The sequence below is a fragment of the Chlamydotis macqueenii genome, chromosome 9, assembly GCF_036417535.1.
Source record: "Chlamydotis macqueenii isolate bChlMac1 chromosome 9, bChlMac1.mat, whole genome shotgun sequence".
NCBI classification, from domain to species: Eukaryota; Metazoa; Chordata; class Aves; order Otidiformes; family Otididae; genus Chlamydotis; species Chlamydotis macqueenii.
The window spans coordinates 8,816,690-8,844,639 of record NC_141564.1 but is presented as its reverse complement, the minus strand read 5'-3'; the positions used below and the strand labels follow the sequence as shown (position 1 = coordinate 8,844,639).

General features: G+C 41.7%; 1 protein-coding gene across 1 annotated transcript; it reads left to right on the top strand.

Moving 5' to 3' along the window:
- The first annotated feature begins 57 nt into the window (after positions 1–57).
- PCCB (propionyl-CoA carboxylase subunit beta) lies at positions 58–26,825 on the top strand. Its single transcript, XM_086755172.1, has 15 exons — positions 58–231; positions 1,992–2,111; positions 4,399–4,467; positions 6,362–6,418; positions 9,770–9,883; positions 11,514–11,624; positions 12,959–13,067; positions 13,507–13,627; positions 18,119–18,200; positions 20,202–20,325; positions 21,661–21,768; positions 23,827–23,927; positions 25,077–25,175; positions 25,364–25,457; positions 26,563–26,825. Exons 1-15 carry the CDS (start codon positions 67–69, stop codon positions 26,682–26,684), a joined length of 1,596 nt encoding a protein of 531 aa, XP_086611298.1. The 5' UTR covers positions 58–66; the 3' UTR covers positions 26,685–26,825.
- Positions 26,826–27,950: the final 1,125 nt, after the last annotated feature.

The following is a 27,950-nucleotide window of genomic DNA, read 5'->3' as shown; positions in this document are numbered from 1 at the left end:
CCCCCCTGGCCAGCGCCGCCGGGCCGCGCGCAGGCGCGGTTGCTGGCACCGGCTGGCCGTCGCAACATGGCGGCGCTGCGTGTGCTGCGGCGGGCTGCGGGGGCGCCGCTGCCGTTGTGGCGAGCCGCCTCAGGGGGCAGCCCGCCCTCCGTGCCCCAGCGCATCGAGGAGAAGCGCCGCGCCGCGCTGCTGGGCGGTGGGCAGGGCCGCATCGACGCGCAGCACAAGCGGGTGAGCCGCGGGGAGAAGAGCCCCTTCCCCGCTGCTCCCGCGGCGGGGCCCCGGGACGGGGCGCTTCGGCTTCGCGACAGGCGGGGAGGGGCAGGCACAGCGGTCCCCACCCTCCGGCCCCCACTCGCTACCGCCGGGGTCGGCGGGGAGCGGTGCCGCGGCGCGGGCACGGCTCGGACGGCCTCCCGCGGCCAGAGGCGGAAATGGCGCGGGGACTGCAAACCCGGGGCGGCTTTGCCTTTCAGTTGCGGAGTCCCCTTTGCGGGGCGGTTTACTGAAGCGACTTTAGAGACTAAATTCCCTCCTACTCCAGGCAGAAAAAAGGAATAATTTATGTACATCAGCTTTGTCACCAGATCGGCCATAATGCCCGCGTGTGAGGGATAGCCTAGACAAAAGTTGCACCTTCTGCCTATCCTGTGCTGCTAGCTTCTAGGTTGCTTAACACTTTACTGGCTTTGAAGGCATGCCATCCAGTGCAACTTCATCTTTGTACACTGCTGCTGTGAATCTAAGCTGATCTTTTAAGGAGTGAGCACGGAGAGCCAGAAGAATGGGAGTAAGGCAGAAGAAAAGACAGATGGGAAATAAGAGCTGGATTTTTAGTCTCTTCCCTCCATTCAGAATTTAGGCAGTGCTGAGAGAGATGGCAACACAGTTTTCCCATTTCTGTTTATTGTTTCTTGATGGGATGTCTTTTCAGTTTAGTGCGAAGACCTAGTGGTGCCACGATGGCTTGTAGGCTCTCTTCCCCAGCAGTAATAGCCATTCACGTGAAGACTACATGAGTGATCAGCTTGCCATTTCCCTCCTGCAGTTACACAACATCTGAAAAGAGTTACAGGCTCACTGAGTTACATTTAGAACACTGACTTAGCAACAGTCAAGTGTTTCTATGTGTCTAAAGGCCTCAAGCATCTTATATCATGTTTTATATAAATTAAATCTATTCCTTATTTGTTGATTTTAATGAACTTTTTGACCTACTGGGCAGGAGTTTTGTGGAGAAGCTGAGCTGTGTTTTAAGGTTGTGTTGAGGCAGGATCACGCCATCCCTTAAAGACAGCCCAGGTGCCCTGACCTTTGTAGACAGATGCTTACCTGAGTTGGAAAAAATGAATTTATTTGGAAGGTTAAGATAAAAATAACTTTCTGGTCATTTATTACTGCATGGCATCATTAGTACTGAGCAAGGGACATGTATATTTGGTCAGTTGATTGCATTCTTGACCCTTACTGTACTTTTGCCTATACCCGTGTCCAACAGAAAAAAGAACAAAATTATTTTCTCAGAAAATCCCTACAGGCTGTCATTTCCTTTTTCCTCTTATTTGCTGCAGCCAAATATCGAGCATGGTGAGTTGAGCCTTGAACTGTTGGTAAGGTCTGGTTTAGCTGTGGAAGGGTTCTGTGTTTAAGAATAGAACAAAGGCCTTAATAGCAGCATTTAAATGTGTAGGCAAAAATAGCTGTGATGCTATTATATCTTGTTGAAAAGACACTGAGATTGTTTTCTTTATCTTGTGGTAGTTCTGCTTCAGTAGTCAAACTTCTTTTCAAAGTCTGGCTTGCATTATGTTTGGTTTTTAAGGAGGATAATCACTGAGTAGGCTATTTCCAGCTTTGGTGGCATGCGGTTGCTTAATGGGCTAAATGTAGCAGATCAAGTGAGGTTATGTTTGATTAAACTACATCTGCTGGTGGTCAGTAAACAGAGCCAGAACAACCTGATGGCTATATGAATTGTTGCTCTGTTTCAGGGAAAGCTAACAGCAAGAGAACGAATTCTTCTGCTGTTGGACCCCGACAGTTTTGATGAATATGACATGTTTGTGGAACACAGATGTTCTGACTTTGGGATGGACTCTAATAAGAATAAGGTATTTTTATTTCATATAACTCTTGTTTCTTTGTCCTTGACTGTTTAGACAGCCAGCTGGTTGAAATAGGCTCTTCTGTTCACATGTCACTTCTTTTATTTGTGTTGTTTCCTCTCTTTTATTGTTTTGTAAATTTCGTCTTATTCCTTTCAGTTTCCATGTAACGGCTTACATGATTTACTTTTCCATTGTCTAAACTTGATACCTTTTTTTATAAGGTCACCTGTTTGGTTCAAATACCTTCCCGGATATTGTCTTAGACCTGTGTTTTAAATAATAGAGGAGGCTGCAGAGCTTTGTGGTTACAATTTTGTCAATCAAGTCAGATATGAAGAACGAATAAGAGTAGATACTTTTGCCTCCCTACAGGTAACTTTAGAGTTATAGGATGAAATAACTCAGATCCATATTTATGCTTGCCAAACTACAGAGTCACAAAATCCTTCAGGACCTTAAAATCTGATATGTTTGGAAATTCAGGCATTCATACTGGTCTGTTGCAAGTTGCAATCTGCTTGCTTATGCAGTTTTCAGATGTATGGCTGTGTATCCTAAACCAACATGGTACACGAGGCTCATCATGTAGAGGAAAAATCTATGGCTCCCCAAAGTCTCTCACCGTAACATTGATGCTTGATAAATTACTACATGGGAAAAGTACTTTTTTTGTGATTTTGGTACAGAGAGGACCAATGAACGTGCTGGGATGTGTAGGTGCCTAGTGCAGATGTAAATCTTCCTGTGGCATAAGGCCCTATTTACAGTGGAGTATTCTGGTTGGGGGTGTGGTGAGAAGCTGCTCCATATGTGCCACTGCCCTGTGCTGCTTACAAGGACTGCAACTTCTATTTGTGCGGTTACTAAACCAGCTCATCAGTTTTCAGTCCTTCAGATTGCAGGGCTGCAGCAGGCTGCTCCCGTGAGCAGCCGGGGCATTGGGAACCAGCAAAGGTGAAGGATTTGTTTTCATTTTAGCAGCCAGGAGACTGACAGGACTTGGTGCTGGGAAGGATGTTGTGTTAGACCTTCTCCCCCTCAATGAGTGTAGGAGCAAACATATTTTTTTCTCTAAGTAATTTTTTACTCTGTTCCCCAGCGAACTGAAATAGCTACTATGTCACCCCTCATCATACTCCTCAATACTATGTCCCGCAGTGCTGATAACAAATTCCTGTTTCTGAAGATATGAGGAGCAGCAAAGTCCTGAGAGTGACAAGAGGGTTAATTTTTTCCTTGTCCTTCAGAATTCACCTTTCAGTGAGCTGCAAATTGTGTTTACAGAGCACAGTTTCACAACAGATGACCTAACTGTGACCAGTGAGCTGGAATATTAGTTTAGCATTGAATTTCTCGGAGTTCCTGGAACTTTCTGAAGGTAGGGTGAAACTTGTACTCATACCCAGGCCACTCTGCAGGCTGCTTGAACTTTTAGGAGTTACCTGTCTGAGACAGTGGCTGGAACTACAGGTGTGTTTCCTGCTGTTCTGTGTGCCAGGAACTGGGAGCTGGTAGCAGTGCTGTCTGTGCAGCCTGAGAAAAGTCCCCAGACTGGTATGACCTTCCTGAGAACAGATCACCTTGAGCATAAATGGCCCTTAGAGTTGGCCCTACATGATACATTCTTCCCCTCCCTGCCCCCAACACCAAAAAGTATTTAAATACCTGAAATTACTTTATGACAGCCCAGTAAAGTTCCTTTTCTACTGTTGTCTTGAAAAAACTTCTGTATATTTCCTTTACAAAAGAGTCAGACAACATAGATAAGCAAATTTTAGGATTTGCAGACTCCATTTCCTCTTCCAGCTCCCTGTTCTTCCCTTACTTACAGGGTGAAAAATGGGACAGGTCAAGTTGAAGTATTTGTGACTGTAATTATATTTTTTGACATTTCCAGGGTTGTCTTTTTTCCCCTGTATCAACACCTCAAGAAAAGTTTGTGCTCTGTCCATTTAAAAACATCAGCTGGTCCTAATAAAAGGTACATCCTGTCTCTAAGGACATGATTTGCCTCTCGAGATCCTGAAATTTTAAGGGGAAAATGCAAAATTAATAATCTTTACACTAATACACAACTAATATGTGATACTACCTCTAGTTTTCCTTCCCAGGGATGTGGAAAACTTTGTGGAGCCCCCACTGCAAACATGAAAGACCGGTCCTCTTGGAGAATCAGTCTTTGCTTTGACGTAGTACCCGGTATAAGACTGTGGGTTTTGTAGTGAATGTTGTTGCTGCTTTAGTTTTTTTAATTATTACTTTTAATGAATTTATTTGTTTTTTAATGCAGTATCCTGGAGACAGTGTGGTGACTGGCCGTGGACGGATTAATGGGAGACTGGCTTATGTTTTCAGTCAGGTATGGTTTTGCTTGTTTTTTAAATAGCATGAACTTATCATTTGAAATAAACTCACAGTAGTTCAGTGTGGTCATGTAGTAATGTACCTGTTTACCTTTTACTAATAAGCATAAGACAGAAATAACATCCTGTGGGAGGAAGCAGAGCGCCTTCAGACAAGAAGAATCAAAAAAGCATTTCTAAAAGTTTTGTTGGGTATTAGAGGCAGTTGAGGACAAGAGTGAGATGAAGAGACTGATGAATGCAGAACCAGTGGGAATGTTTTGAAAAAAAACCAAACTGTTATTACTTTGGCATAACATCACTGGATGTTGATATGCTGAGAGACTTGAGGAGTCCCCCAAATCCACTTCTTTGATAACCAAGAAGTGAATTAATGGAGAAGTCACTGAGCATTGTGTGCTTAAAGCAATTTCAAGCTTTGACTCTATCCCTGCAGTTGGATGTGTGTGGATGAGCTTCTGCAGGCATGTGGAGACCTGTGAGTGTCAGTGGAGGGCTTTGCGAGTTCTGAGAACCATCCTCTGGGTTTCATGCTGCAGAATGGGGGCTGCTTGCTGGAGATGTTAACTGGAATTGCAATGAGTGGAATTCATGATAGAGGGCACTTGAGCAACCTTGAGTTGTTTCTCAGGGTCGAACTCTCTGATTAGTTGAAGGGATTGTGATAGATAGCATATAAATAGATGGATAAAGTATGCTTTTTATATTACACTGTACTTTTAATATTAAAACAAAAGTATTTTAAAGGAAACACCATACGTAGAGATTTAGCTTGGTCAGTCTTAACACAGTGAAAGAAAGGCTTTCTTTCAGATAATTGGTAACTACTTCTCTGTTCTGGGCCACAAAGTAGCCTTTGTTCAGTTTACTGTCATGGCCAAAATGATTGTTGCTTTGTGACCTTTGGAGCAAGTTGTATGCTCTGCCTTTTTTGTCTTGGATATGTATTTATTCCAAAAGAGGACACTGTTATGTGGACCTGAACATAAGATAGGAGTTGAACACAGACTTTAATTTTAGAAGAACACAAGTAGAGAGCAGTTTTCCTATTAGAAGAATTTAAATGTGCCCCTTCATGATACACATCTCTTTTTTTATTTTGTAATTAAAGACCTTTTTCCTCCCCGAATCACACTGCCACCTGATATGATCCTTCCTTTTGGGCTCAACTGCTAGTCACAGTCATGCTGTTCTCTGTGCACGCAGCTTTTAGGGCTTCTTTGAGAGTAAGACTTGGTGGGAATGCATCAGAGAAACTCACCAGAAGTTGCCTCTGGGCTCTGTTGGTGCTGGTGGGTGTCAGTATCCCCTTTCTCTTCTGGATCAGTCCCAGGGCCTCATGTTGCTTATTCACGATCTTAATGCTCAGGCCCAGGGATAGCACCAACGATCAGTTTTGGCTGACATAGTCCCTGGAGCACTCAAAAAAGAATAATCAACTCTTGGAGCATAACTCATGAATATAGAATGATGGTGTATTTTCGGGTTTTTATTTCTGCCTGTTTGCAGGCATATCTTACTGCTGCCCCTTGCAGTAGGACCCTCCTCACAGGTGAAATTTCTCCAGACTACTCCAGTATTTATAATGTCGATGAAAGAGGAACATATCTTTGTGGAAAGAGAGAATGTTTCTGTGAAGAGGAAAAAAAAAAAAGCAGATGAGACATAGTAAGTTTTTTTTTATTTTAACATAGAATCCACTGGCAAATGGGTATAAAAGATCTTTTTGCTTGTGAAGAAGACTAGGATTGATCTGCAGGCTGCAGTAAGGGAGTCAGGTTGTTTTGGAGCAGCATACCAAATACAGAGCATCGTAGGATTATACTGTTTACTTGCAACATTTTACTGAAATGGTTCTTTCCCTAATCTGGAAATTTGTTTTCCTTCCAGGATTTTACTGTATTTGGAGGTAGTTTATCTGGAGCTCATGCCCAGAAGATCTGCAAGGTAATACTTCACAGGATAAAATAAAACAAAAAATTATCAGCATCATCCTCTTTTTTTTTTTTTTTTCTTCACAATCTGTTGTGTTAATGACTTTGGAGAAAATTATTTGTGACTGACTTCAGTATGCTCTGGCATATGTCCTGGCAACTTGAAAATGCCTGTCTCCTCATGTCAGTTAAGGTATGAAAGGTGAGCAGAGTTAAGGTGAGCAGAGAGGTACCCTTTAAAAGCTTTTCAAGTATACGAGAGCTTTTCCAAGTAATACACAGTTTGTTTAAACTAAGTTTAAACAATAGACAAGAGAGTAAAAATATAAATTAACTATCTATTGTCTACTGGGGAAATGTGAAATTACTTGGGAGAAACTTTTTTATATAAGCAGTGCTTTGTGGAAGTGTGTAATATTTATAAAAGGAAAGGTACCAAGTAAACAATCTGAAGATAAACAGTTTTACAACTTGGAGGTCACCTTCATACTCAGAGCTTCTGTTATCAGGTACTTATGGCTATTTATTCTCATTTGTCTGCTTGTCTCACTGGAAAAACTGGTGTTTGAATCCCAGGGGTGGGGAGGACAATAACTTTTTCAGTGGTGTGGACTGGTTAAAATTTCCTGAATTTTCTTGCTATGGAATCAGAAACAAGGTTTTTGGTGCAGAAGGCCTTTTCTCCTGATGGAAATAACTACTTCTGGGCATAGACATCTCAGCAGTGAGGAGGTATAGAACTAGAAAACATGAAGACTTTGGGCTGGATAATAACTACTTGGCTTTACGAAGTCTTGATATTGGGAAAGACTTGATATTTACCCTTTCACACTGGAGCTTTGCAGTGTCTCTTTTTGTTGGGGAGGGTACTGGGATGCTTTCTGCTGTTTTTTTGATCTCTTAGTTCTAAAGAAGCCGGAAGAGTGCTGGTAGCAAAATTAGAAAACAATGTGAGTCCGTCTTAATTGGTACTGGTCTTGATTGGCATCAATGTCAGTGGTAGGCTCCAAAGTTTGAAGGCTCTGGATGCATCAATTACTGTGGGGCTCAGAGTCTTTGAGGCTGCAGCCTGGGCCGTGGAGAGCTCAAAAAGGACTGACTGGGTGGTGTGGCATCTGTCTCGCTTCTTAATAGTTTTTCTTATTGAGCTGAATTCTCGGAAGCAAAAATCTGTTCTGAGAGAGACGATCTTGGCTCCTGCAAACCTTATCGGTGGCTGAAGGGATGTAAAATGTCATGGAGCATGGAAATGAAGTTACTCTCCCTTAGCTGAACTTTCCTGGAGGTGTGCCCCTTTGGTGGTAATCATTTCCTGATTGGGATTTGCTCCTGCAGTTGCAGAGAGGTAGCAATATTTGGCATCTTGCAGCAAAGCTCCAAGTTAAGTAGATGTGGGCTACAGATGGCCTGCTATTTTTGCAGAAGAGCCTTGTGGTCTTTCAGACCACCTTAAATGCCTGTAATGCATCCCTTGAAGCAGCAGAGATTCAGTGTGGCTCTTTTGAGGGTAATATGTACCTGCTTATGGTGGGGAGCACTTGAAAGTCTATATGTGCATCTATGATGTCATGTTTCAAGATGATTGTTGAGTCCATGAGATGAAGAAGAGTGGTTTTAAGAATGAATCCTGAAATGTTCCCTACAAATACTGGTATGGGAAAAAATGTCTGGTCTCAAATATATGAACGCATTTTCAGTAGTCTGAATGTGCATATTGATGTGTGTTTTAGGAAGAACTTCAGTGTCTGGAAAAGCCTTGAAATGAATAATTATTCCATATATAAGGCCCTGGAAAATTGCAAAATGTGTCAGTGAAATTGTTTCACTAACCTGTCCTGGTAGCATGACAACCTTCTAGGAAGAAGCAATGTCAACTCAAATAATTTTGAACAAGGCATTTGATAAGGCAAACGAGGCCACTTGAGGCTCGCAGAGCCTCTGTTTGCAGTCACACAGCTGCTTTTAAACTGTGGGATTGTATTTAAATTGTAAAGTCATTCTGTGTGTCTGGCACAGTGATTTCAACTTTTAAATGGATGTCCAGACACAAAGCATGAAGAACCCCTGTTTTACATTGAATGACTGCAAGTAGGAACAAAGCCACTTTAGAACTCTGCAGAAAGACTTACCACCAATCCGTGTTCAGGCTGGGATTTTGGTACTGCTAAGATACTATTGATTTGAATGAGACTGAGTATACTTACTGTGTTTCTAGGCAATATAAAATTCAAGGTTGATGCTGCAGCCACTCTGAAAGACAGGACTGAAGCTTTAAAAATCTTAGTAAGTTAAAGATTGTCTGAAATAACATATAAATCTATAACAATGACTGAAAGGGCTACTACTAGGCAGGGAGAAGCAACTTGGAAATTCAAAATGGGTATTGACTGACAATGTGTAGTTTTAAAGAAAATTATTTAGGAGCTAAAGCAGATCTTAATGTAATATGCCAGTGCTGTAGTGTTACAAAAATGGCAAATATTTTACTGGGATGTAATAAGTGGGAATATTTTATGTAAGGAATGTAAGGAATTCAATCCTCCCACTTAAGCCTCTGCTGGAGTGTTGCATATGATCTTGAGGCAAGTAATTGAAATGATCAGAGATCTAGAAAATAGGATGTAGAAAGAACAGTGTGACTGAATTGATGGTGCTTAGTCTAGAAACAGGAGGGGAAATATAAAGACTGAAGAGAGATTTGAGGTACTCGAATGTCTTCGAAGGCAGAGGCAAAGTAGTAGTAAATTGCTCTCTCTGTCTAGTATATATCAAGAAAGAAGTGATGTTTCTAAATTTTCCAGAGGAAAGATTTAGTTTAGTCTTCTCAAAGAACTTCTAAGAAGGATAATCAAGCATTAGAATATACTGCTTAGGGGGATTATGCAATCACTAGTGCAATAAACTTTTAAGATCAGATTAGACATGTATGAGGGAGTGTTTAAGGTGCAGTTGAGACCTCTTATGAACAGAGATAGATTGGACCTCTCTGGTCTAAACTCCTGTGACTGTGTCACTTAGCACTGGTTTGGATAATGCAGAGTGAGTATGGAGATGCACAGCTAGTAAGGCAGATATTACAGGTCGTGGGAGGGTTTACATGTGTATCAGCCTCCGGTCTGAATGAGTCAAAACATGATACCCCCCTAAGCAGTTAGTGACTGTGATAGTTCATACAAATAAAGGAGAAGCTGAGTGCAGTTCGAATTCTGGCACATATGGGGTTTTTTGTGTGTGTGGTTTTTTCTTTTTTTTTCTTTTTTTTTTTTTTTTTTTTTTTCTTTAGGGGATAAACATTTTGGGGGTTGGTTGCTTTGGGATTTTAGCTTAGCTAGGTCAGTAATGAGGAGTTTGTATTCATCACCAGGTCATGGATCAAGCTGCTATGGTTGGAGCACCCGTGATTGGGCTGAATGACTCTGGAGGAGCCCGTATCCAGGAGGGAGTGGAGTCCTTGGCTGGCTATGCAGATATATTTTTGGTATGTAGGCTGCTAAGTGACCAGGAAGCTTGGCGTACACAAAGATGGACAGAGTCCTTTACTTAAGTCGGTGTTTGTAAGTAAACTTCTACGTTATCATCATCCTATTTCAGCCAGTGTTAATCTGGTGGATGAAGCAGCATACATGAGGGCTTGTGAGACCTGGACTGTCCTCTTGGTTCTCTTTTTAAGTTTGCACAAATTACGGTACCTCTTAGTTCGATTTACCCATGTGTTAAACACGGGTGGTGCTGAGCCTTGTAAAACACAGTGATCCAGTGAAAAGCTCTGTAGGAGTTGCACCATATAGTGAACTTTGTTGTAAGAATGAAAGAATAGGCAATTTATTTAATTGAAAGAAAACCCCAAACCAACTGTTTTAACTTTGATTCACCCTAATATATAGATGGCTTGTGTTGAGATGTAATTTCTCTCGAGTGTTTATCTGTTTGTCTGACACAGGTGAGCACGCCTGGTTCAGAGGGTGTTTTGTTAGGTGACGGATGGTTGTGATCCAACACCAGCTGTCCCTGTGTCTCCTTTGAAATACAGATATGTTAAAATTTGACACATCAGATTTGTTTTCAATAGGGCTGATAAAAGGTGAAATATTTCCACTGCAGAAAGAGAGACTTAAAGTAAATCAAACACTCTGCACTTGAAGAAAACTTGAGAAACTCAGATCAGAAGCACTAAGTGCCTGTTCTGTCAAGATAGTAGGTCAATGGGGAAAGAAAAGATGCAAGTCAGAAATTTCTGTTCAAAGAACAGTATGCAGTACAATGTTAACCTTGCCATTTGAGGATGTCCAATACTGATCAGACTGGTTAAAGTTTGACATTTCCACAATATTTTTGTGGCTGCTGCAAGAATTTTTCCTCTAGACACACTACCGATCATTTTTTTCACTGAAATGACATTATTTTATATGCTTACCAAAACACACAGTTTTAAATAAGTGCACAAAACGTAAATGTGCTTGTGCTTTCAGTAGGAATGCAAGCAGGTGGGATGACAAATTAATCAGATGCTAACAGTCTTCTGGATTAGTGCAATCTGGGATGATGCAGTTGAACGTTTACAGAAGTCAGTTGTAATCCAGTTGAGTAATGAGCAATGTAAACTTTTTTTTTTTTCCTTACAGTATGCCATCCGTGTTGGTGGATGGCAGTAATTCACCTTTGTGTCAAACTCAAGTCAGTGCAGGAATCTGATTTAAAAAAAAAAAATAAATCTCTGCCACAGTTGGTTATTAAAGCTTACTTGTACCTCTGAGCGGTGGTGTTCCTGTATGTTCAAATTTCAGGTACATACATTTCTTACCATTCTAGGCTCAGTGAATTTTTTGCCTCTGCAGCATCTGTTGATGTACAGATGCTTGTACATTCTATCTTTCTTTGCAGTTATTGCATGGGATATGAAGCCAAATGTCTGGGAACAGAAAGAGGCAAAACAGTAGCAACAAAATTATTTTGCTTCTATTTACATCAAGATATTCTGTCCAGATACTTGTCTCGCAGTAAATATAGCAAGTTGTACTCTCCTGTTTGTGAATTCTTGCAGAATCTCCGCACAGGCTTAAAAGACACACGTTCTTGGTAAAACTGGATGTCTGTATTCTCTATTGCAGAGAAATGTCCTGTGTTCTGGGGTGGTTCCTCAGATCTCCCTCATTATGGGTCCTTGTGCTGGTGGAGCTGTGTATTCCCCTGCATTGACTGATTTTACGTTCATGGTGAAGGTGAGGGTGGAGCATATCCTGACCGGCTGCTGGTAACATCTGACACAAGTTGACCCCACATGAAGGTTTTTTTTTTTGGAAATGGTTTCTTACTTTGAAACAGTGAAGGTCTGGGATTTGCTGCAGGAATATTATTAATGTAATTGGAATATTGCTGGTTGTTAGTGTCATTGGTAGGAGACTGAAATGGTCCAGTTCTATTATTTTGGACGTAGGATAGATGTAGAGATAATTAATTTTTCGTTAAAAAACATTTTTGTTCAGGTACTTACTAAAAACAAACAAACAAACAAAACCAACCAGCAATCCACCAAACCAGCAAAGCTGCATGGTTCTGTTTTAAGCTTCAATTTTAAAGAAAACCAGTCTTAAACATTTAATGTAATAGTAATAATGTAATAATGTACTAATGTACTTGGAATGGAATGCCAAGGTAGCATGGCAAATGTATGACCTGGCTTTGAAAATGTATTTTGAAAACCTGAGCCATTATCTCATTATGGAAACTGTTGTGGAATGTTGTGCTGCTGGCACGTTTTATTGTAACTAGGTTGTGACAGTTACTGCTCAAGGCATGTCCACAGAAATGCTGGCAAAGGCTGTCTTAAGTAATTGTTAGAAAAAAAAAAACATGCCTGTGAAGAGTTTCTGAAGGATTTTTATTAATGAATTTTGTAACATCTAAAATCAATGTTTATTGTTGAGGTGAGACAAATGTTTCACCCCTGTGTACTCTTTTGGCATTTCATGCTACTACTTTGACTGTTAGAGGCAGAATTATTATTATTTTTTTCAATTTATTTTAATTAATTCAAAGTTCTGTGATCACTCAGAAAAAAGTTCTTCCATCTGTCTTCCTTCAAGTGTCTCCCAATGCTAACAAGTCTTTCTTAGTTCATAATAAGAAATAACTGCACTGTTCATGCTGTTGTATTTACATGACAATTCATTTTTGTCTCAAATTATTTTTCTGCATAAACTGATAATGTGTATGGGGACTAGTACAGAAATTGAAAATATTAGATGCATAAAAATGTCAAAAAGCCTCCATATTGAAGCTAGGTTAAATTAAATTGGATAAAAATTATTTTTAATGAAAAGTCAAGAATAACTTTCCTAAGTAACCTGTGGATAACTGCATTTGCTGTGGATTTTTAATATAATACATTAAGGATTTTTAAGAAGTTCTTCCCTATGTTCTACTCGTTTTCTTAATTTGGGAGACTGTGGCTTTTCCTTAGGTGCTTTTGCAGCTTGGGTCTAGTTTTTAGTGTTTGTTTCGATCTATTTATTTATTTATTTATTTGTATTTTTTTTATATTTCCCCCCCCCAGGATACATCCTATCTGTTCATCACTGGTCCAGACGTAGTCAAATCTGTTACCAATGAAGATGTCACCCAAGAGCAGCTTGGGGGTGCAAAGACGCACACTGCTGTATCCGGTGAGAGCTGGGTAGTTTACTCAACATACTAATTGTTCTTTAAAGTAAATGACATAGTTGTTCTAGCTGAACAGCTGATTGTCTAATGCAGATTTTTGTACTCGTGGGTGTCTCTTGAGTCTAGAGTGATAAAACTCTACTCAGGCACAGGGTCTTACTGTGTATAGGGTTCTGGGATTTGGAAGAGAAAGTAGCAAATCTGCAGAAGATTCTAGAAGTGGGAAGATTGTCAGAGGGCAGGGCTTAGCAAGGCAGGTTAGGGGTGGTGTTGGTTTTTCTGTTTATTGTCCAGAAACCTGCACGGGTTGAAAGATTCTTTATTGTTAATAGCTCAGGTTTGAAAATTCTTGCTTTTACTTCTTTGTATCTTTATTGGTACATACTTGAAAATGAAACCTTGCAAAATAATTTCACTAACGGCTTGACTGTTTCTTCCCAGGAGTCGCACACAGAGCCTTTGAGAATGATATAGATGCTTTACTTAATCTCCGAGAGTTCTTTAATTATTTACCTCTTAGCAACCGCGATCCAGCACCAGTTCGTGAGTGCCATGATCCCAGGTAAGAGGAGAATGGCTCAGACCTATCGCCTCTGACCTCCTAATTTCATGGCTTCTGTGGCTCAAGGAGCGTAAAGAGATGAGAGTTTTGTGCCCGGGCTCTTGGCTGATAATGCTGCGTTGTGGTGTGTGAATATGGGAAGTGTTTCAACATGCGTGTGTGCGTAACATAGGTGCTCGCTGTTGGATTGAATTTTTTTATTTTCTGAAAGCAATGTTATGTGGGCTGTGTACAGAATATGGGGAAAAGTAAAAGTAATCTCTGTGCAAATGTCACAGTCCTTTGAAACAGGCAAGTGAGGCAGAAAATAGCACAGCGACCAAAAGTGGGGAGAAGAGAACGTGCCCTGCTTTGTCAGATACCTGTCTGTTGGGTGAGTTCTGCTCACTAAGGCTAGAGGTGGGGAAGCAACAAGGAGCCAAAGGAGGCAGAAAGTTTTATGTGTTGGGTACTTGTCTCGCAGGCTCATTGTGTAGTTGGCAGCATAACAAAGACTTGAGCCCTTTCAAGAGGGGAAAATCGGCGACCGTCTGGCTTTTTATCAGGGAATTTTTCCAAGAGATAGAGGGACAGCCAGAGAGGCAGCACGGGACTGTGTAAGTAGGCAGCCTTAGTAGTAGTGTTAACGTCAGAGAATGCCAATGGAGTAAAAGCATTTTGCCTGAGATCCAGTTGCAGCCCCAGCTCAGCCCTTTCTGTAGGGAACCCGTTAGAGGCTGTCGCCCTCTCCTGTACGGGAGCTGCTGCTGAATGCGTTCCTTTCGGTTCTACGGATGTGTGCGATCTATGGCTTGTGGTTCTTACATGCATGAAGATTTTAATGTGTGAGCTGGGAAAGTTATCTTCTCTTCGTGCTTTGGTGTTCTTTGCAATGACTTTGAAACAAGTTGTTTGACAAAGGTGGTGGTTTTTGTTTGTTTGTTTGTTTTAATTGATTTTACAAATCACAGCCCTTGTACCTGAAATACATTGTTCACTGTTGGAGATATAAATTTGCCAATTGCTTTTAGAGAATGATCAGATAGGTCAATTAGTTTCTGGTCCTAATTTTTTCTAAGATGTTGATCTTCAGGAGTTTATTATTAAACTGGAAGACTTCTGATCTGATAGTGACAAACCAAAGCAAATCTCTGAAGTTATTTGGTAAATTTGGAGAATTATCTCTGAGGTTATAATGTTTGTTCTTAGCAAGTTGTACTGGGATAATTACCCTCTGTAGACTTGAACATGCTATTTTAATTCCATTACAGAAATGACAGTCTGTTGGTTTTTTTGTTGTTGTTGTTTTTTTTTTTTTTTCTTTTTAATCAATGTGTCTTGTAATAGGCAGTTTGTTTTCTTGTGGGAAGCTGTCAGTTACGTTGTAGCCACTAACATAGAAGAGATTAGTTCTTTGTTTTCTTGAGGGAGACAATCTTTTATGTAGCACCAGATACATTATTAGAGGATCACAGTATAATAAATGCTCAATAATTTGTACTAAGAACTTCAATTTAATAGTCTTTGTACATGAAAAGACAGATCTATTTGTTAAATTTGCCGGTTTTTATAGCAGCACCTCCAATACTTCTCCCATTTGTGGTCTTAATGCTTACAGTGGTAATACTTCATCTGGACATACTGACATCTTAATAGACTCCTTTTGCTTTGAATTGATGTGTTTGATCCTTGCCACTGCTCCAGTCAAAGCCCATCCCTCTACAGTAATTTCTTTCTTATTGCATCATTTTCAGACTGCAAAAAATTGCCACGAATAATGCAAATTAAAAGTAACATACTTCTGTCTTCATGGTTAGGTCCAGAATTTGGTGGAGTGGTGTGTGAAGGATTTCAGTGATGGTCTGTGTAGGGCCACTGTGGGAAATGTCAAGCTGCACACAGCTGTAAGAATGTGACCTCAGAGAGGGGAGCTGGGAGGGCTGGTTTTGAGCAGGATGGTGCTGCTGTCCGGGAACCGCTGTTAGCCAGCAGGGCACGTACTTGGCAGGCCTTGCTGCATGCACTGGCCATGCGTGCATCAACACCTGGGCAGTACTCTGCCACTGAATCTGCTGAGGGGATAAACAGAGGCGGCTCAGAGCAGAAGAAGGGAAAAAAGGACCCAGAGCTCACTCTACGAACAACAGGGGACGCCCTGAAGGTGCTGCGCCTGCCTCCCTTCTCTGCTCTGACCCTGCTGATCATCATCCTCCTGCTCGGCGGTGTCTCTGGCTTAGTCGGGGTGGTGAGACTCTCATAAAGGGAAAACAATACGCTGGCAACTGCTTATGCTGGTAACTGCTTATGCAAGGCTATAACAGAGCAATAAATACCGTAGTGCTTTTAAATATCATATGTTGGGTGAATTTTGTGCATAGGAATCCTACGAACCGGTTACAGGTGGGTTCTTTGTAGTGTTGAAAAATGTCTTTGTTGCTGAAACGTCTTTCAGGTGGAGTTTTTCATGTCAGTGGCCTGGGTTCTAAAGAGTTAGAAAATTGCTTATAGTACCAGTTGACCAGTGCTGAATATGTCCCCTGCCTTTGAAAGGTGTCTGGTTCATTGCATTTGGTGTATTATATGGTGTGATTTTTACCTTTTTGTGTCTTTAACTATAAACAAATTTAGTTTCCTCTAAAGCCTAAAGTATGCATACACATTTCTGGCAGTTATTATCAATTCTTGGTAAGCGAGCAGTTTCCCTTTTGTATGGATTTAAAACCAATACCGATTTAGGTGAGTGTCACAAGCTGTCACAGGCTTCAGATGGCTGCTTTGATGGTGAGCAGCAGTTTCTTCCTGGTAAGGGATCTGCGAGGAACACAGTTCCCAACCTCGTAATTCCAGGGACTCTACCAGCAAGCTCTGGGTGTCTGTTATCTGTGATGATTTGAAGGAGATCTTGAGAGCTGTGATAACCTGGGTAATGTCTTCATTTCGATGGTGCTTATTAATTTTAATACTGTTCTGATTTCCCTCAGTACTCTACAGCATTATGAATTTTCAGGAGCAATAATTTATTTTTTTCCACTTCCCTTATCCTTTGGGATACCACAGGTAATGGACAGAACTTGTGGCACATTAGTATCTACTCTATGGACAAGAAAAAGTGTTAGAATCTTCTGTAGCTTGGGGTTTAGTATGTTACAGTTGGTTGCTTTCATCAGATTAAGGTTTCATTGTATTATTCTATGGAAATACTTGCATGCAATACTCTTAATCATGGTGAAAAAATATGTGGAAGTGTTGCTGACAGTTTTATTCTATTAATAGATGTCTCTCTCACTCTCTCAGCAAGGAGTGGTGCCTCTCTAGTCCTGTGTATGTGAGTGAGCACAGACCGCCCTGGGGCTGCCATTATTAGTTTTTGCCTGATTGTGACAAACTGCAGATCGCTGCCTTCAGTTTTAAATTGGGTGTCCAGAGCCTTGTGTCGTCTTGTTTTAAATGTACTAAATCTTGGCATTGTTAGAATAGTAATTCAATAAGAACTCCACAGAAATACCATTTCTAACAAATGTAGATCAGTATTTTTATGGAATAGTACAAATAAAATACTCCCTGGAGCCTTCTCAGTGGTGACTCATAAAAACTGACACGCCCCATTGGGACTGCGAATGAATACGAGGGCCCAGTGAGTGCTAACACTTGTAGGTCCCCAGGGAAGCCAATGTGATCAGAGATGGGGGTAACCAATAGTGTCAGCTGCTGCCTGGGAGCCAGCACTCCTGTCAAATGCGAAGCTGCATGTGAAGTGCAGCATTGTTGAGTTTAGCTGAGTAACATCAAAGATTCTTTAGAGACAGCCATTAAACTGAAGAAGCTGAGAGCGGATGTGTTTTGCCCATCCATGAATCTCTGCTTGTTTGGTGACAGGGGAAGTAAGTGTGGAAAGGCTTCCTACAGTAAAGTCTGTTGAAAATCACAAGTGCACAGTGTGGGCAGGGGAATGATCGGAGTTGTAAATGCACAGAAGATCCAGGAATATGACAGGAAACCTCGCTCTGCCATTGGGAGAAACAGTTTTGCCCATCCAGCTGTAAGGACTGGAGCTGCTGGCTAAGCAGGCTGTTCTGCTTTCTGCCGCTTGACGCTTGTTCTGCCAAATCCTCTTCCCCATCACCGACTTGTGCCCCACTGCTCCCAGTGCCCCTGCAGGCTGCCATTTGTAGCATTTGCCCACCACTCAGGTTCCCTGCTGATACTCTGTGTGTGTAATTTAGGCTCTTTTAGTCAGAGGAGAAATAGCATTATTTCCAGGAGATGGTTTCATAAGCAGAGGTGCCTGCGGAAGGGCCATCTCCTTCAGGAAGAGATCAGTCAGGCTTTTGTCCTCCTGGTGTGAGGGCTCAGTGGCCTGAGGCAGAACTGGCTGAGCAGAAGCAGCCTGTTCCTTTTCCCCATATTTGAGAAGTGTTTTCCACAAAGTCTGAGAGGTGGAATTGTTTACTCATGTTTCTGGTCTTGGTGTTCATCTGATCTCTAAATATTGTTGCTTACACTTTTTTGCAGTGACCGTTTGGTTCCTGAGCTGGACACAGTTGTGCCAATTGAATCTACTAAAGCCTACGATATGCTGGATATCATACACTCCGTAAGTCTGCTAGTGGGAGCGTTGCTGGGATTAATATGGATATATCATGTTCTGTCTGTAATTATTTGAAAGAAACCAGTTGAATGGCACTTCTTTTTTAGTCTTCACAAGTTACTGTTTTTTACCTGTGTAGCAGCCACGAGTGAAGGGACAACAAAAACTGCAGGAAAAAAAATATTTTAGCAGATGAAAGGAATTCTAAGATTTATTATCAGGATACATCCTACACTGCACATATACCTGTACAGATGAAAGATATGCTGTAACTCAGTTTTCTCTCTGGAGTCAAAATCCCCTCACCCCTTGTCTTAAGTTCTATCCCTTGCCCTCTGCCCTGGACCTTGTTGTTACTGTCTTGAATGCTGTCACATTTTTATAGAAGGTAATAAACTACAGAGAGCCCATTCCAAGATTTACCGTTCTCTGTTTATTCTAAGACACAGTTACGTACATGGACAGTACAAGAATATTTTTTTTAATGACAAGTCAGAACTCTCTGAAGCTTGGAAACACCAATGTTAAAGTTTCATTAAGTGAGGCAGATCTCCTGGGAGGGGTGGCAGGGAAGGAAACATTGTACTAGTTTAAAAAAAAAAAAAAAGAAAACCAGTATTGCCATGTAAAAATAATGGAGGTTTTATTAAAGGAGCACAGGCAATGCTGGTAATTATCTTGCCTAACTTTGGATACTTCACTTTTCCAGTTTTAACAACTTAATACATTATAAACACTTCGGCAGAGAACGTGGTTGTAAAAGGAGTTTTATCATTGGAACTGTTACAGCCCCTTGTAGAGCACCCTGAGAGTCGGAATTACAACTTTCTCCCTTTTCCTGTTTTATTTTACTGCCTCTCCCTCCACACTTATTCAGCTAACACGTTGCAGTTTGCAGCTGGCTGTATTCAGACTCATTGTAGTGGAGAAAGCAAGCTCTGCATGTTTTTAATCTCTGGATTCTTCTATTCTGATTTTCAGTGCTACCTGTCAAAGCTAAAAGGTGGCATTTAAAAAAAATTCTTAAGTGGATTAGGAAAAAAAAAAACAAAAAAACAAAAAACCAAACCTTCCCACACAGACTTTGGGAAGTATTAAGGAAAGAAATAACTACTTTAATAGTACTCGTTATTTGTCACAACTTCTCATTTGCCTCAGTCTCCGAACTGACTGGCAAACTGCAGTCTGTGTAGGCAAAGTTGTCATAAACAGCTGAAACAAGGAATTCTAGTAGAAAACACCAGGCAGCCATGTATAGGTGTCGCCACTGCTCTGTATATAATTATGATCTCTTTTGAACATGTGAATTTTGGTACTGCTTTACACACCAGTGGATGTCACTTTGCAGAGCACACACTGGCACTTCAGCCCCAGGGAGCAGTGCAGCTACTGAGGACTCGCGGTTCCAGACAAACGTGTGCGATGTGGTGCCTGTATTCCTCTGCTGCGGATGAAAGTGTTTCTCCACGCTCTGCTGTATGCGTCGTCAGCGGCTTTGGGGAGATGCATACAGCAGAGCACGCTGCAGTGGCCATTGCTAATAACGTGCTCTGAACTTGCGAAGAAACAGAGTACATACATATTAAACGTGTCATGGAGAGTGCCTGAGCTCCATGAAGTACCATTTGCTTTTTATCACTGGCAGTTGATCTTTAAAAGTAAGGTCTGCCAATAATTAAGTTGTGAGAAAGAAGTTCTTCACATCTGCTTTGAAGTTTTAATTTGTTATAAGCCGGGGGAAAAAAAAAGCTCACTACAGAGACAATGTCATAAAGATGTTGTCTGCTGGAGTGGTTAAGTGGCAGTTTTGATAGTAAGTGCAGCACTAGTTACTTCCTGGAATGAAGGCTGCAAGGAAGAGTAGAAGGTTTCTTTCTTCCTTGTTTTTTAAATTCTGAGAAGTTTTAAAAGTTTTGATGCTAACATAACTGCTTTTGTTATGCAGTATATAAATGTATGTATCTCTGTCTGCCTGTTAAGGGCTCTGCCTGACTCTCGCCCTTGCAGATTGCTGATGAAAGGGAATTCTTCGAGATCATGCCTTCCTATGCCAGGAACATTGTCGTTGGATTTGCCAGGATGAACGGACGAACTGTGGGGATAGTGGGCAACCAACCTAAAGTAGCATCAGGTTAGTACAAGTCCAGTGTAAAAGTTTTTAACAGTGTTTGTGCCTCCTCTGTTTTGTTGGTTTATTTTATTTTGTTTTGTTTTATTTTATTTTTTTTTTCCTCTGGGCTATGAGACTAACTGTTGATGTATATTATGCTCCTCCACTCATTCGCACTGTGTTTTTCTGCCATTTTCTTTGTCTTGAATCTCATTGTAATGCAGCTGTGATGTTTCCAAAATGACTGAAGAATGGTTAATTTCTGTAGTGGATCAGTGAGGTGATCTTGCTCACCGGTAACTAAGTGGTTCCTGTATCCAGCACCAGAGAGTGGTGGGCGCACATGAGCAGGGTGGGTAGAAGACCACCACTTATTTGGCAGCAGCCTACAATTAACTGGGTTAAGCATAATATGGACACTGCATACTCACTGCCACAGCACTAAAATGCCTAAAACTTAAGTAGGGTGAGAATTTTTTTTTTTTTTTTTGTCAACTTGCTATAGCTAGAACAGCGCAGAGCTTTCAGACATGCAAGTGTGGGGCTCTTGACCTCAAATAATTCAGATATGAAGGTACAACATGTAGCTGCAGCTGAGATCACCCCTTTTAATCTGTCAGGGGATTCTGCTTCCTCTGCTTAACTAGGTAACTTCTGAAGTGACTTCCACCACTCAGAACTTTCTGGTTTGCTCCTTTTAAGTGTTGTGCCTTTTTGTTTGGGAAGATCACATGGCTCATGTTTTATTCTTTTGTAATCTTTTCAAGATACAACTATCAAGATAATAGACAGCACATTTCAGTATTACTTTAGTCTTCATTTGCTATTCTCAATTTTAACATATTTTTAGTGTCCCACATAGATGTTTTCATACCAAATGTGTTTTGGTTTAATATAATGGCACATAATATAATTCTAAATGGCACTGAAACAGAACAGAAATACTTTGCAACACGTTTACCAAAAATGATGATCTTTCTTAAAATAGTAGTAGACCACTTAATGTTTGTTTGTTTGTTTTTAAATAGAGAACTCTAGCCTTTCAATCACTAATTTGAAAAAATATTAGTAAAGAGAAAATTGCAGAAAAATATTTTTAATTACAAGAATCTAATTTAACTGCTACTTTTTGGGAAAGTCTATGCACAGCAGTGAGTGTCTGAATGTAGCTTGCACTCTCATCTTTGTTCTAAACCAGCAAAACTTCAAGGCAGATGATCGGCGTGTTACCTACAGATCAGTTTTTTGTTTTAAGAAGACACTCCAGCTAAAATAGTGTGATTTTGATGTTGCCTTGAATTACTGCCATTAGCAGGAGTTGGAATTGTTAATACCTTACTGTTTTCTGAACTTTAGGGTGCTTAGACATAAATTCTTCTGTGAAAGGAGCCCGCTTTGTTCGTTTCTGCGATGCTTTCAACATACCTCTGATTACTTTTGTGGATGTTCCGGGGTTTTTGCCAGGTATGCTTGTGGTTATATTTCAGCTGGTTGCAGGGGGGGTGGTGGTTTTAAAAACCCATTTTAAAAACTCTGTGAGAAGACCTTCACTGTAGTAGACTTAAATAAGCCAGGCTTTTAAAATCCCACTTTTTGGGACCTATTGGAAAACGGGTTGTGTGAGGAATATAAAAGTTACACCACTAAATGTGCTGAGCCTTTAATACAATAGAAGGTTAAAGCTGTTATATAAGCAGAGGTTTACCTTAAGGCCTCTACAGCTACCAAAGCATCAAACTGTCCATAGTCACCATCCCAGTTCTTACTTTAATGCAATGTACTTTGCATCTTTTAACAATGAGGCAATACAGAGAAGGTGTTAACAGAACCTTCCTCTTTCCTCTTGCCGTATGCGGACCAAGCAGCAGCTTAGGGGCCATGACAGGAATCCAGATTTGGACAGTTGCTGAGAATCCCAGAACAAAACTATTTCTGCATAGCCGATGAAAATAGATAAATAGAAGATAAATAAAAGTAGAGAAAGGCCACTGTCTGAGGCTTGACAGTGATCCTAAACTGTTGTATTTTAAGGAGTTTGGCAAGATCAGCACATTAGTGTTAGAAATTTCAGATTAAGTAATAAATTCTGAGGGTGGTGGTCACCTCATCTCCTCCTTCAGTAGAGAAGAAGAAAGAATCCATCTCACGAGGTCACAGAGGTGTACAAACCACCTCACAGCGTTAGTGACCCAAACACTTTAAAGAGCCCCCAGTGTAATAGGAGTGCACAGAGATGACACATAAGGCATTCATATCCTGTAGCTGGATAAAACCACACATTTAGAACAAGTTTGGGACAGAATCTGTGGCCAGAAAACAATTTGTTTATGTTAACTGGCCATGGGTGACAGTGTAACTAGTTCAAATAACAGTTGAATTGAGTTTACACTTGAAGCATTTTAAGTGACTGGCTACTCTGTTGGTAAGTGTGAATTAGAAACTCGGCTGTGACTGGATTACAGGATCTGAGAGAGCTCTCCAGCTTCTGGGTCTAGGTTGAGCATCACAGCTGTGTCCAGGCTGTTTCCTCAGATAAGACTACGTGGGTGTTCTGCTCTCTGCTGCTGGGAATGTTCGGCAAGCTTGACAAGGCCCGCTGCCTGAGGGAAATACAAGAACCAAACGTGAAATTGCAGTTGAAAACGGGCATTTGTTAGTGTAGGATTACTCTTGAGAGGAGGCATTAAAGTAAGGCTGCCAAATAAGTTATTAAAAAGAAAATATCTCGCAAAAGAATTTTTATTTCAAGCCTTACTTTTTTTTTTTTTAATTTCAAAATCTATTAAAAATATCTCAAAGTACTCTAAGAGTTTATCTCGGGTGCTAAAAGCAAAAGTCAGTAGGTGGATAAACTGCTAGAAAGTGACTGTAGAGTTACATCCAGTGGTGTGAAATGCAGAAATCTAGCAGTAGCGTACAGGGGATTGCTGTTCCCAGGTCAAGTCAGCTAGGCCTGTGCTTGGGACAGAAGTGTGTTGAACATCCTGTAGCATGGATGACTTCCATAAGTACTGGCCCATGCTCCAAAAGCAGCTGCTGGGAGAATCCTTAGGGAGGAAGTCATGCTTTGTCTTTTAAGGTCTAGCCATCTTGGGCTTGCTTGAAGGAAGACTAGGATAGGTCTTTGGTATGGTAACCAAGCTGCCTTTCAGTAAAGTCTAGAAAAAAGGGGATTTGGAAGAGTGGATTTTTGGGGAAGCATACCTACATTGTGTGGTTCACTGCTAGTCGTGTTTGGAGTCTTGAAAAGAATGTAACATTTTTATTCCTAGGAAGAGACCATCTGGTGAGCGTTCTGTGACCTTACATACAAATATGTGCTGCTTTTGGCCACTGATTTTTTTCATAGAGCTGCTCAGCATCTTATGGAGAACAGTGCCTGGGTATTTCCCTCTCCTGGCTGTTGACGTGGCTCAGGTTGTTGTTAGGTTTGCTGCTGGTAATGGATGATGACAATTGCCAGACTGCATATGGGGTCTTTGTGAATTCCCTGGACTGAAAAAAAGATTTGTCTATTTGTAGGTACAGCTCAGGAGTATGGTGGGATCATACGTCATGGTGCAAAACTACTGTTTGCCTTCGCAGAAGCAACTGTGCCTAAAATTACTGTCATCACCAGAAAGGTAAGCTGGCAGAATTCCATGGTATTCTTTGAGTTCCTGTTTTCACTAGTAGCAACTTGAGTTACGCGAAGCTTCATCCATCTGTCCCACTTCTGTTTTCTGTCCTCGTTACATCTGTCCCATCTGGTAACACCTCTTCATGCCAGGTTACAAGAGGCTGTTTCTTCTATTCTCAGACTATTAGCTCAATTCCTTCATTCCCTGTGTCTCTGCAGTCCCCTGAATTTGCATGTTTCTGCTCTTTGCTTTCTCCCTGGAATGCCTTCAGTCAGGTATTTGTCCTCTCTCACCGGGCTTGTCTCACTGAGAACATGCCATCTGTCTGCATACAGCAAATCTTTCTCTGTTCTTGCCACTGCAGTCTCCTTTTCCAAAAGCAGTGCTGATTATATCTTTCTTCTGCTGTGTCTGCAGGTTTAACGCTCACATTTTTCTTCTTCCATATACTCTTGCTAGAGCCCACTTAATTTTCTTCTGTCCTCTTTTCTGTAAGGTACCTAACACCATGCAGTCATAAGCTCTGGGGACCTTCTGCATCTGAAAAGGCTTGGCTTCTCCCTTGCTGCTCTGCTTGTTTTTCTGATAGGCTTCTGACTTAGCATGGGAAAAAAACTTTACCTCTTTCCATCCCTTTGCCTTCTCTGATTCTTCTGAATATGACCATCCCGTACTTCCCCAGCTTGCAGCCTTGCTGTGGTTTTCAGTCATGCCTTGAGCTGGACTGTACTGCAGTTCTGCAGTATCTGTTCATCACTGCTGTCTGGACCACTTCCAGTACCAAAGTGGAGCCCTGCAGAGTCCTAGTGCTGCATTCCCTGGCCAGGAAATTCCAGAAGCACGCTGACTGGTTTGTTCGTGTGCACGTGCAGGGTGCGAGTTGAGGCCTGCTCTTCCAGATATACGCCGATTCCTCTTTATCTGCCATCAAGAATTGTCTTAGTTACCAGCAGCCCCCTTCCTTGCTCTTTTGTGGCTCTAGTTGAAGAGACACCTGGTCTTAGGAGGTTGTTGTAGTACACTCATGCTCTCTTTCAGGTAAAACTTAGCCCACTTGCTTGTCTTTGGAACAGTAAATGCTGCAAGAGGAATGTAGGCTATTGCTGCTGCGAGGTTGCTCCACACTAATTAATCCCTTGGGTTTTGTTCCAGGCCTATGGGGGTGCCTACGACGTGATGAGTTCTAAGCATTTAAGAGGAGATGCAAATTACGCCTGGCCTACTGCAGAGGTGGCAGTGATGGGCGCAAAGGTAAATCCAGCGGCCACCAGCGCCTTTACAGCAGCACAGAGGTGGCCTAGCGAGATGGAGACAACTGGTCTGAAGGCACCTGAGCGCACGTTGTATGCTGTGGTGCGGGGAAGGGGCTGGTAAAGCAGACAGCTTTCCCCTGGACGGGGTGAGTTACTGTCACTGACCTGCAGACTTGATCTTTCTAGGGTGCAGTCCAGATCATTTTCAGAGGAAAAGAGGCCGATGCAGAGGCTGAATATGTGGATAAGTTTGCAAACCCCTTTCCTGCAGCCATGAGAGGTAGGGTTATCTCTCACATTGTGTCCCCTGTTTGAGTTTGCTGTTGCACGTAGATAGACTTGTAGCTATTCAGTACACTTTTTGCTAATGAATCAGTTATTTAGGCAAGACATTTGTACCTGAGTCAGAAAGGTGATGCTTAACCAAAGCTTGGGCAGGCAAAGGAAAAACACATCTACACACAGAACACATTTTCAGGTGGGAACACTGGTGAGATGTAGGGACTGCATTGAAAAGTGTATTTTCAATTCTGTGGATACTAGAAAGCATCCCAAAACTCAGCCTTTTCCTTAAAAGTACGGGTGCTTTGACAAGCTGTTTGACAGTCCTAGGTGCAGAGCAGTGACCTTAAAGGGTCAGAGTCTAGTTCAGGTCAGTGATGTTCTCCAGGACTCTTGGGAATAAGTATTTCCCCTGTTTTTACTTTGGAATTTTCCATCTAGCTTTGAAGCATTCACTGTGCTCTAGAAGGCAGTTCTAGAGACTCTAGAGTCAGCGCTCTGTTTCCAGTCATGCTGACTTACTCTGACTGGTTTTGTACTTCACTGAAATCCCATTAATAGTGCCACAGAGCTGGGGAGACCTAGCCAAGCTGTTTCCACCACAACCAGTATGTATGGTATTGCTCCCTCTGGTTTTGTAGTACACTAGCTATTTCTGCTCTTTGAGCCAGAAAAAACAGACTCCTGCATGCGCAAAGCCAAGGGATGTCTCTTCTAGTCAACACTTCTGAACCTGTAACTCAGACTAACAGTAGCAGTGGGAGGAGATGGCAAGTCTGAAACCTGGCAGTACCAGGTGCAGTACTCACCGGAGTAAAGCCCTCTCCTTCACATTGTTTTGCTTGCTAGCTCTTGCAAACATAAAAAAGCAAGTGTTTATAATTTAAAAACTATTGACACAGGCATGTTTCCTTTTCAGGCTATTTAAAATTATTGTCTTAAGTTAATTTGTAACTTGTGAATGTTTATTTCAAATACTGCTTTGATTTTGCTAATTTACATTACAACCTAGATACAGAAGGCTGAGGCAAACTCTTAATGGTTGGTCTGGTGTTGTATTGTTGGTTTTTTTTTTCTTTTTTTTTTTTTTTTTTCCCCCCCAGGGTTTGTTGATGATATCATCCAACCTTCCAGGACCCGCATGCGCATCTGCCACGACCTAGACGTGCTGGCTAGTAAAACACAGTCCAGTCCCTGGAAGAAACACGCCAATATCCCACTGTGAGTGGGAGGAGGGGCTTGGCCATGCTGGGAGACATGGTAGTGGGCTGAACACAAATACTCTCTGCATGGAGGTCTACTTTGCAATGGGAATACTTCATTTTGATTTTGCTAATGACCATCAATAAATCATAGTTTAATTTAATTTGGGTCGTACCAGTTCATCCAGTTCATCCCTACAGACCCTTTTTGGGTTTGAGTAATGGCTACCGTCACGTTTAGCACTACTGCAAACAGCTGCCGAGCGTGTGAAGTCCTGTAATGACCCGTCTGCTCTAAGTACCCTCAGTAATTAATGGCACTACTTTATAAGACAGAGAACTGCCCTACCTGCACGCCACAGCTGCTTCCGCTCGCTCCCCGAGCACGTGCCTCAAGTGGAAGAAAGAGAAGATGGTGACTTTCCAGCTGGCATCTCTTCCCAGGTAGGTGCAGCAGTGCCCTCGTGAGTACAGCCATGGAGCTTGGAGCCTGTACCTCGGGGAGGAAAAAAAAAATAAAAAAAAAAATCTGAAAATACAGTAGAGAAGGAGCATTTCAATTATGAGTGCCAGCGCCAGGTGTTTTTGTAATAGCTAGGGGCAGGGCATTCAGGTTGAAAAGATACTGTCTGTCCTGGCTGCAGACACGCTCAAGCTAGCTGTGTGAAGGTACCTGGTTGTGTCACAGGAGAAACACTCTGAGCAGGGGCCTGTACCCTGCTGCCCCAGGGAAAAGAGCTGGCTGCAACAACAAGGGAAGGGAACCTGAAATGTTACCGTGTTGGGGGTCGTTGCTGTGGATTGAGTTCTTGGTTAATTGTGAGAAAAGATGTAGTGAGAGTTTCTGAGTTTGTAAGGACCAAGAGGATTTTTCAAAGGTAATTAGTAGCTGAGAGAGTTCTTAATTGTCTCCTAACCTCATTAGTTCTATAGGCTTTATCCTCTGTTGTCAGCTCAAGAATTTGGCTTTTATATCCTCTTGGTTTCCAAGCAGTAAGTCGCTCTACCAGTGTGATGCATTGGAAACAGCCTGGAAAGTGGCTCTGTCCACACTACTCAAGGTTTTCTTGAATTCCAGTCACCTGCAGAAACAATAGAGGTAAAATAAAATCCTTTCAACAGAGAGCAGCCCTTGAACTTGGAAGCACGACAAGTTACTTACTGTGTTCCACAGTGCATCAGGAGTAGAGCAGAACTTACAAGCAGTTGGAGATTCAGCATTCAGGCTGTGTCTCAGGAGTAGTTCTGGAGTGCAGGTCAGGCCTTGAATCCTATTCCTGTTCCTCACC

What these genes read in the sequence shown, in the direction of transcription:
- PCCB (XM_086755172.1), top strand. Translation starts at nt 67, where the DNA reads ATGGCGGCGCTGCGTGTGCTGCGGCGGGCTGCGGGGGCGCCGCTGCCG. An exon ending in TCGACGCGCAGCACAAGCGG is followed by an intron (nt 232 to 1,991) that starts GTGAGCCGCGGG and finishes GCTCTGTTTCAG; the next exon opens with GGAAAGCTAACAGCAAGAGA. An exon ending in ATGCCCAGAAGATCTGCAAG is followed by an intron (nt 6,419 to 9,769) that starts GTAATACTTCAC and finishes ATTCATCACCAG; the next exon opens with GTCATGGATCAAGCTGCTAT.